At 36.4% G+C, this 10668-nt stretch overlaps 2 protein-coding genes across 2 annotated transcripts; both read left to right on the top strand.

Annotated features, from left to right (window-relative positions):
• Nucleotides 1-1154: 1154 nt before the first annotated feature.
• On the top strand, nucleotides 1155-7727 carry LOC141643369 (protein FMP32, mitochondrial-like). Its single transcript, XM_074452505.1, has 7 exons — nucleotides 1155-1610; nucleotides 1690-1821; nucleotides 2886-2945; nucleotides 6117-6193; nucleotides 7015-7071; nucleotides 7159-7225; nucleotides 7309-7727. Exons 1-7 carry the CDS (start codon nucleotides 1392-1394, stop codon nucleotides 7426-7428), a joined length of 732 nt encoding a protein of 243 aa, XP_074308606.1. The 5' UTR covers nucleotides 1155-1391; the 3' UTR covers nucleotides 7429-7727.
• Nucleotides 7728-8890: 1163 nt separating this feature from the next.
• LOC141643368 (uncharacterized) lies at nucleotides 8891-10109 on the top strand. The gene has a single exon (XM_074452504.1). The coding sequence runs from the start codon at nucleotides 8992-8994 to the stop codon at nucleotides 10000-10002; it is 1011 nt and encodes a 336-aa protein (XP_074308605.1). The 5' UTR covers nucleotides 8891-8991; the 3' UTR covers nucleotides 10003-10109.
• Nucleotides 10110-10668: the final 559 nt, after the last annotated feature.

Raw genomic sequence — 10668 nt, forward strand, 5'->3', positions numbered from 1 at the left:
ATATCTACTTTCCAGTTTTCAGTCGTGCATCTACCCAAAAATAGAGTAGCATGAGCATGAGTCATAGTCATGACCTGGTTAAACAATTCCCTTTTGATTACCGTGTAATAATCTTCTTCATTTCCATTAAATGATCCTTTTGATTGCGCCATTTCCATCAAAGATTCAGTTAGACCGTATAAGAATCCTTTTGATAACGCCATTTTAGCCAGATTATCATATTTGGCTTCCTCCATTTCATATAACTCCTTTTAAAAAAACATTTTTTAATCCTTATGAGATGAACTAGCCCATGATAAGAAATGCGTTGCAGATATAAAATGACTGACCCAATTCCAACCAACTTTTATACCACCTCTACTCGTAATTGTCTTAGGTGCTGTTTGGCCTAGTTTATGTGAAATAACTTTTACTTTCTAGAATGAGTTTTTTCATAAACTACTTTTTGAAAAAGTTGTGGTTGTTTGGCCTAACTTTTGTAAAAGTAGTTTCTTAATAAATTGATATGTTTGGCCTACTACTCCTTTTTAGTTTTTTTTTTTAGTTTCCATAATCCTAAGAGTTTTTGGGAGAAGTAAAAGCAGAAGCATCAATTTGGTGTTTCGTTTTCTAGTAGCTTTTTATTAACTTTTCAAAAGTAGTTTTTTATCTCCCTAAATTATAGTGTTTGACCCTACTTCTACTTTTACAATTAGAAAAGCACTTAGAAAGCTTGACCAAACACCCTTTAGTCTAAGATATATAGGAGGCCAATCGTTGTGATGTAGGTGGAGCCCATTGGAAGCCTCTAAGTATTAAACTGCATCCTCTATAACATTAACCAAGTTTGTTACATACATAAAATTACCACTTGGAAATTACACATTTAAAATACGAACTAAGAGTTAAGCCGGCTGAGCCCGATCTGACCGACCCAAATATGGTCATAATTTAATCATGATTCAATAACCTGAACGATAAGACCCAACTTGATCCAACCCCACCTAGCTAATTGCCACCTCTAGTTCTAAACACACCCGTTCAAGTGTTCACTCGTTAAACTTTTAAGAAAGTAAGTGCACACGGAAGCCCAAAGTAGCAAATATGGGTCCCCTCGTCACAAAAAAAATAAAAATAAATAAATAAATAAAAAATGCAGAGGTTTAATTGAAAACAACGCGGCTGATCATTTTATAGCGAGAGGTAAAGAAGATAGAGAACCCACAGGCCATAACTAAACCTCAACCATCAGTTCTCCACTTCTTCCTTCACATTCAAATTAATTTTCATCTTCATCTTCATCTTCGACAATCTCTACTCATCCGTTCTTCTACATGGAGAAAACCTAGGAATTCCAATTTTCGAACTCATACCTGCTGTTAATTCATTCAAGCGATTGAATTTGTCCATTAATGGCGGCTTCTACAGCTTATAGGCGACTTTTTAAATTCGGCACTAACTCAATTCTAAATTCAACGAAATTGAAGGAATCAACCGCCGCTCGTTTTCGATTACATTCTTCGCTATCGAATAATTCGCGTTACGGAAGTCGGTATATCGATACTAAGCATATGTCGGAACTCGTCAATGCTAATGATAAGCGGTTATTCATCGTCGATACTTACGCTCTCGTAATTACTCTTTCTCTTGTAGTTTTTGTGTTTTTTTATTCAATTTATGCGTGTTTTTGAGAAGAAATTGATGTAACAGGTGAGGAGATTAGAAGAACAAGGATTTCCGCCGAAACAAGCGGAAGTGTTAACTGGTGCGATAACGAAGGTGTTGAATGATAGTCTTGAGAGTGTGGCGTATTTCTTTGTCACCAAACCTGAAATGCACAATGTATGTTTGTTTCTTTACTCTTTTTTCACTATGTTATTTGGTACATTCTTGATTTAGATCGTTAGTATTACTCCGTCTCGAGAAAATGTTAATGCTGCCAGATGATAACAGTCGAGAAGGCTGTGGACCTGTGGAGAATGATTTATTGTAATAACACAAGGATGCGGGAACGTGTATGGAGTAGTTAGGGCATACGAGCGTTGTACTGCACGGATTCAAATGAAATAAGAATGTGGAAAACCTGAGTAGTTAGGGCGTAAAAGTGCTGTAATAATTCAAATGTCGCGAGGATGCAGAAACATTAATGATGCATAAACACCTAAGGAGTAGTTAGGGCATAAGAGTGTTGTACCAATTCAGATGAAATAGAATGCCGAAATACTTAAGGAGTAGTTAGGGAATAAGAGTTGTACTAACTCACATGACTTGAGGATCCAGAAACACTTAATGATGTGGAAACACCTATTCATTAATATTAGCTTGAAATAATGATGCAGAAATACTGAGCATGGGGAAACACCTAGTTTTGTATTTCAAATCAGATGAAATAAGAATGCGGGAATACCTGAGGAGAAGTTAGGGCATAAAAGTGTTGTACTAATTCAAATGACTTGAGTCTGTAGAAACATTCAGTGATGCCTAACCACCTACTCAGTAATAATAGCCTTGGGGTGCCTCTTAAACCAATTCAAATGAGTTAAGGATTAGAAAAACCTGAGTATGCGGAAAAACCGATTCAGTAACAATTGGCTTGAGGTGCCAGTTATACCAATTCAGATGAAATAGGATAACTGTGGATGAGTTAGTAACCTGTCTTCTACCCTCGTTCTTTGTAAGGATGTCCGCATAAAAACTGCATCTTAAAAGTTTAACTATATCTAATCAACATTATGTAAATCTGTAAATATAATGTGTATTACTATAAGATTAGAGAACAAGAAAATAGAAATATCTTGTTTATTGCTCAACATTGCCATAATATCTGCTGTCAAAGTTTTGTTGCTACTTGAAACTCTTTTAATCTGAATAACTCTTACATCCTCTGTTGTTTCTGTGTCTTTTAGTATGAGGTGACCAGAGAGTCGAGCTTGGCAACCTTCAAAACTGAAATACAGAGCTCACAGGTACATTATAGATTGTGTAACTGGAAATATCGAATGATTATATATTGAATGCATGGAACTGCTCTGTACTAAACTTTGTTGAATGAACTGCTTTCTGTTACTGGATTTCGCTGTTGTTTCTTGTGTGGCAATTCTTTTCATGGATGTAACAATTAAGTAGCGGATACTTCTCATGCTTCTGGTTTTGGGATGGAGAGAAAGATGTTTGAACAAACAGAACTGCTTTAACAAATACAAACAGTTAGCTTGCACTATTACCTATATCAAGTATAGATTCATGTCCACATGTTATATTGCTCGTTTCTGTCCTATTTTAAAATTATGAATATCCACATTCAAGAGAATCATGCGCGTGACACTGTGAGTGACTATCTACGCTATTATGAGTTGATAGATAAATTTCATTCCTCTACGAGTAGTACTTGATTTATTAGTGGGTGACAAGTCTAAGTTGGACATGTTGGATAAGTTTTGTTCCTATGCCTATTCTTTTTCTGAAGGAATCATAGGTTTATTGTGTTTGCCCCTTAGTTTAAAAAAGCATGCCTATGCACAAGGCGCAGTGAGACGCCAGCCAGGTCGCATCAGACACAACACTGTGAGGCGCATGGGATACAAAAGGCTGACCTAAGGCGCATGAGGCACACCCAAGGCGCAACTAGTGAGGCGCACACGGGGCGCATTAGTGTGCAATCCATATTTTTTTCCAAATTCTTTTATTTTACCCTTGTTTTCTCCCCATTATCCTTAATTTTCACTTTTAAAGTACATGTTCGCCCTCTTTAAAACAAAAAAAGGGATTATTTTCGCACAGAATTTGATTGTAAAATATGGATGTTCTTCTGAAAAATCAGTGCGCCTCGTGTGCAAAAGTCGCGCCTTGAGCCTCAGCCCCTTGGGACCCCATCGCCTCAGTGCACCTTGCGCTCTCTCAAACTAAGGTTTGCTCACTTCGCTGTTTTTCACTCCATATAGTCATGGCTGTTTTCAGATGAAATAAGCTTTCAAAGAAAATGCTTCCCGGATTGATCATTGATAGATCAGGCAAAACAAATGGGAGCAATATAGTTTTGCCTGCATGTTCAGTTAGATTTCTGTGTTTGTATTAGTAAAAATTTAAGTGATAAAATTATCATGTAGAAGGTCTAGACAATGAGGAATTCTAGAATTTAGATCTGGGGGTGCTATAACCATGGGGATCCTACACGGGCATATACATTGCAAACCTCGGTATTTTTTCTTTTTCATTGTTGGTCTTTGTGGTATCCTAGGTTGCACGGACACTCCTCCTAATCGGTGTTCCCGTGTCGGACACCCGCGTCGGACACACGTCAAAACGTGTCGGTCACCTATAAAGCCGTGTCTAACTTTCATCTTTTAATTGGGCACGTGTCCGACGCGTGTCCATGGTATTTTGAGCCGTGTCCATGGTATTTGGACACACCTTCAAACGGAAAGTTTAATTTAAGGTAAATGGCGTGAATTGTTATATGGTTGAATTTGGTGGGCAAATGATGTTCTTTAGACAAGTAATGAGATGTCGAAAAAGATTGATTATAAGTTGGTTTTTGGTTTTAGAAATGAGAATAAGTTATATTTAACGTCAAATTTTACCTTCATTTATTTAAATTTAATATCAAATACTTTTTCAAAAATAAAATCACACATATATAACTACAAAATATATATTTTATTAAATTTAAATAACGTGTCCCGTGTCCTAAATTTCATGGGATGCCGTGTCACGTGTCCGTGTCGTGTCCGTGTCCGTTTTGGTGCTACCTAGGTGGTATCCATGATACCTTATTTCAATTCATGTTTTGTGTGGATTGGACAGTATACTGTATTCTGCATTTCTGCCACCCCTCACAAGTCACGACCATTATAAAGAGGGAAATTAGTCTGGTGTAAAACAGTTTATGTAATACCATTATTCATGCACCCCTAAATCATGGTAGTTATGTGTAACTTCGTTGATGGGGGTATTATTGTATTAGGGTCAAATGATAGTTTTTTTTTACACAAAGTCTTGTGTAAGGTTTATTCTTCTCTCCTTTATTGCACTTTTTTACCAACCACTTTCTTACAGATTTTACTTGGTTAATTCCGGATCCTTAATTCTATTTCGGTTTTTAAAAATCGTTTTAATCTTTTCTCTCGATTTAAATTTTAAGTTTTTATAAAAGAAATCCGGAATTTCGATTTTAAAACCCCTAAGTTTACCTTGACTTTCCATTACATTTTCGTTCTTCCTTTTTGTTTTTCATCTTCCCCTTTTTTTATTCGCATTTTGAGGCGTGCGTTCACTCATGGACGGTTCGAAAGGATGATTTATGTCAGCCGACCCCAAATCATTTTAGGATTAAGGCTCTGATGTTGTTGTTGTTGTTGTTGTAAAGTCTTGTGTAAGGTTACCGTACACAAGGATTTGTTACGAAGAGAGAGGGGTTCCTTTTTTCAATACTTTGTGTGTGATACCAATTTAGATGGTCATTGTAGCACAATCTTAGTTATATACCATTTTTGTTGCTCTGATAATCTATTACATAGAAGTTTTTAATCGACTTCTATTTGATGTTTTTTTCCTGCACAAGCTGATAGGATTCTGTTGTCATAGTTAACTCGAACTAGTTATCTGATTTCTGTCCATATCCTGCAAGGCTGGTTTGCGAAAATGAGCATCCAAGTGATTCTAAATTGATTACGTCATTGCCCTGTGCCATATGTACTGCAAGTTCGTATGTATCCCTTGTCTGGTGAAAGGATTTAGAGGGAAAAGGAGGGAAGGGAGGTGGCAGTTTCCATTGTTTGGAGATTTGGAGGGGAATGAAGAGATCTGTTTCCTCCCTTCAACCAAATTAAAGTCCTTCCAATATAAAGAAAATATGAAGGAAAATAGTCATACCCTTTATACCCTCTCCCATTCCCTTCCCTACCCTGACCTCCTTTCCACTTCCTTCGTATTCCTGCATCTAAACAAAAGGTGAATAAATTCTAGAGTTTCCAAATTTAATTTTTCATTTGAATCTCGACTAATATCATCATGAAATTTGTACTCTGTGATTTTGTGTGTCATGGTGTTGGTTAGATTGTAGTTTTTCTATATATGCATTATGGATGTCAATGTTCTTTGTCTTGGCCTCATATGATTCTGTTTTAATTTCAATGCAGGAGCATCATTTTTCTTTGTTGCAAAGGGAGACAGAGAAACTACAAGATGGCATAGAGAAGTTACGTTGTGAATTGAAGTAAGCTCATTTTGAGTATTTTTCGTCTTCTAGAAAAAGAAAAAACATTACTTGGAAACAATATAGTAATTTGGAGGCCTCACCTCGTCTCTGATGGAACATTGATAACCTCTGATTGATATAACGCTGTAAAGGAAATCATTTCGGGTCAGTTGTTGAAGCAGATTTGCTAAAATATGTATCAGCGCTGACTAGATGCCGTTGAGTCGAGAAGAACCGTTCATATGCAGGGAGATGATTGTGAGAGTTAGAAATTTATATAATGAAATGGTTTTATTTTCAATGGAGCCAAAGACTCATTGTTCTTTGTTTATGGATATATGGTATAAAAGTAATACGGCTTACTAAACTGGTTGGCTCTTCTTGTAATTGTGAAGTAGCAATAATATAATACAATTCTCGCCGCAATTTTCATTATGGGTCATTTGGAAAAAGCTGTTTTATGTTGGTGACAAGCAAGATTGCACACATCAGACCCCTGCCCCACTCCACATCCCCACCCCACCCACCCCACCCCACCTCACCATTTGTGGACGAGGCACTGGGGTAATGATGTATAATAAAACGATTTTGCCACTGGAAAAACTGACATATCTCCAGCCTGGGGGATTTAGATATTCAGATCTAATATAAATATATACGATCAACCTTTTTATTTACTTATCTTGCTTCTTTATAATAATCGGATGTTTTTTATCAAGTAATTGCTTTGTCAGAGTGAAACATAGCTCCTCTTGAATTACAAATTACTTGAAGGAACCTGTGCTGGCATATCTTCCAGCATTCCTGGTAATATTTTCACATTCTGCATTCTGATGCAGGTATGCAGTTGACAAAGTTACTGCTGGGCAGAAGTTAGACTTGAATCTTGAAAGAGGGTGAACAGTTTTTACCAATGCATCTCTGGTCTGTTTAAGTTAACTTTGAAAGTACATTTCGACTTATGCTCTTACTTATTACCACAGGAGGATACGGGACGAGCTGCATAATCAAAGCACAGAAACAAGCAAACTCACAAACAAGCTTGATAAGGTGGTTTCTTGTTGGGGAAGATCGATTGCTAACTTCACTTTACTTTCTTCTACTTAATCATGATAAAATATGACGCATTTCAGGAAATTCATGCATTGAAGGCACAGCTGGAGTCCCAGAAGGCTGAAGTGCTGAAGTACTGCACAGGTACCCTTGTAGCAATCTCAGCAGTTGGCATTGCTATGGCACGCGTCTTGCTTTGAGGATCATTTTTTGCTTCTTACACAACATTGCATCACTCATTAACTCCACGGCAACCATGTTGGATCCATGGTTTTTCACATTGAAACATAATGGAAATATTTGAAGTGATCTACAAGACAAACATATGAGGTCAGTATTGCAAAGAGGAAAATTTACATTTTCCACTCATTTCTGTTGGGGTTGATAAGTTGGGATAGAATTCTAACTGCCGCTAATTCTTTGGTAATACAAATACACAATTCTTTTTTGTCACTTGGTCGTGCTGAAACAGTTTATACCATGAGGATATTATTTACTATGTCGTTGGTTTGAGTCTGTTTCATTATCCTTTGTTCGTAGGAGGTTTAATGGAGTCACTCATGAGTTAGCACATCTAGTTCCTCACTTCCTTGGTTAGTAGGCATACGTGTTTGGTTGGATGTGTTACCTCAAAACATTGCTTGTATGGTGGAGTCTGATTTGGGAGATATAAATTAAAACCCGCCTTGTGGGTGTTTTCAGAAACGGAAAAAAAGAATAAAAATACTAAAACAGTTTCAAAAATAAATGAAAATATGAGTCGTTGTATGTTACTCGCCCACTTTTACTAAGGTTTCGCAAACAACTCATACGACTGTAAGAGGCACATTTGGGTCAAGTCACTTTTGAGTTCTGGTTTTGGTAGTTCGGGAATGGTTTTTCTAGGGGCATTTCGGCTCTTGAATATTTAGGTTTTTGTTTTAAATAGTATTTGAGGGTGTTTTTGGTGAATGAATTGGGCCGATTTTGGGTTCCAACTGCCATTTGGATAATCGGATTAGTTTCAAGTTGGATTGTTTTGCAGTTGGTTTAGGTTAAGAAATAAGTTCTACAAAGTCATATACTCCTAGCAAACATCTGATCTAACTCTGACTCTATGAAGTTCAAAAATAGTACTCCAGTATTTAATAGCTCCATCATTACCATATCAAACCCGATCTGGACTTTGTTTTAGTATTAACTATCTATGGCTATTTCTAAGCACCAGTGCTAAGCCAAGTCGATCATACATGTATAAATCAAATAGGCTATTGTATGAACTATCTATGGGGGTATGGCTATTTTGTTTTTTTATGCTAAATCGATCGATATTCATATATTGCTTTCGGAATAACTTCTATGTTGTCAGTTTGTAGTTTGATACCCCTCCGTCTCAATCAAATAGGTCTCACAAGGAGTAAAAAATATTGTCTATTGTAGAATGTTTCTAAGAACCAGTGCTAAGCTAAGTCAATCATACATGTATAAAATACGTGGAAGACAGTTTTTAACATTGTGTAACCCACATTTCTTTACAACATAATCGTATTAAATAAGTTGTCTGAGTTGGCTCATTATTGAAGAGTCAAACACTCCTCTAAAAGTGAGTAATTCACTCTTTTTGTCTATTGTAGAATGTTTCTTGTCTTTTGAGTAATTCTACCAAGACTTCACAATATTAAATCAAATAATAATGAAGTCAATGCCCAAGTCTTATACACCAAATTAAAAGCCATCACATCTTCATTGTTTTCTATCAACTTCTCAAACCACAATCAAACACCATGGACATGGAACAAGAAGTGCTCCAATTCTTAGGCTTCTTTGGTATATGCAAGGAAGCCATAGTCATCCCATTTCGACACTCGAAAATCTTTACAAAGCTTACCCTTACCTTAATCTTCCCTTTATCCATCATCTTCCTAGCACATGATGGATTTTCCACCTTCCTATCTCAAAAGATCATAACAAATGAAGATACCTTAGACACCACGCAACTCGGTACACCTGCTTTTAACGACGAATTCAACAAAATCTCTTCCGAGTTGACCACCCTATGGCTCATTAAGCTCGTTTACTTATTAATCGCCCTTGTGTTTTCCCTACTTTCCACATCTGCCATTGTTTACACGGTCGCTTGTATCTACACTGGTAAGGATATCTCGTACAAAAAGGTCATGAGTGTTGTTCCTAAGGTTTGGAAAAGGGTCATGGTCACATTTTTATGGAGTTTTGGTATAATGTTAGTCTATAATTTGGTTTTTTCCATAGCAATAATCATTTTATTATCCCTTACTCATTATCCTGATATTAGTTTATCAGATTTAATAGTAATATTAATCATCTCGCTTTTTTATATAATCGGGTTTGTTCATATGAGTGTTACATGGCAACTGGCCACTGTTATTTCTGTCATGGAAGACACATACGGCATACAAGCAATGGCGAAAAGCAGAACCTTGATCAAGGGCAAATCAGGAAGTTCAGCCGTGATTTTCTTGGTATTCTTTCATTGCTTGGTGGGGATTGAATATATATTTGAGAGAGCTGAGGTTACTGACAGGGGTAGTGTCGGAATTGGAGGTAAAATTGGGTATGGAGTTTTATGTTTGGTAGGGTTGACTTTGCTCTTCTTATTTGGGTTTGTTGTTCAAACAATCGTCTATTTTGTGTGCAAGTCGTATCATCATCAAAATATCGACAAGTCTTCTTTGGCTGATCATCTTGAGGCTTATCGCGGGGAATATGTTCCTTTAACTGCTAATAACATACAAATGGAGCAATTTCAAGTCTAATTCACTCAAACTCCATCCTCCATTTTTTTCGGTAATTATTGTTTTTTCTCGTCTCCGATGTCGTATGTATTCTCGGTTTCTGATCTTTGTCGAGGTGGATTGAAGCCTCGAAGGTAGTTTATATGGTGTGAAGGAAGCTATAATAACAACACCGTTGAAGACGAGTGACAATTCTTTAAGAATGGTTTAATTAATACTGTTTTTAGTAGTTTAACTAGTAGTTTAATTAATACGTTTTTTTTTGAAAGCATGTACCTTTAAAATACCCTTGATTTTGAAAGCATGTACCTTTAAAATCTACCCGTGTTGTCAAGGTTGTTTCAATGAGAGTCACGTATCATTGTTAGGTTAATACATATCCATGCAATTTTCACAGAAGTAGTAAAAGTATGTAAATAATTGACAAATTAGTATATTTTTATTATTTTATTTTAACATATTTTAATTAAAGGTAAATAAATTAATGAGATGAAAAAAATATATAAAACCATAACTCGTAAAACCCAATTGAAATTGTCGGTAATTCGTGAATTGATGGGTCGAAAACTCAAAATTACTTTGAGAGAGTTTAGACAAAGACCGGCCAAAGTCTATAAACATGAAATTAACGGCCCATATATCACAAAACCCACCATTGCCTCCATACAAATACATTGAAACACTCTT

The sequence above is a fragment of the Silene latifolia genome, chromosome 2 (genome assembly GCF_048544455.1).
Source record: "Silene latifolia isolate original U9 population chromosome 2, ASM4854445v1, whole genome shotgun sequence".
NCBI lineage: Eukaryota > Viridiplantae > Streptophyta > Magnoliopsida > Caryophyllales > Caryophyllaceae > Silene > Silene latifolia.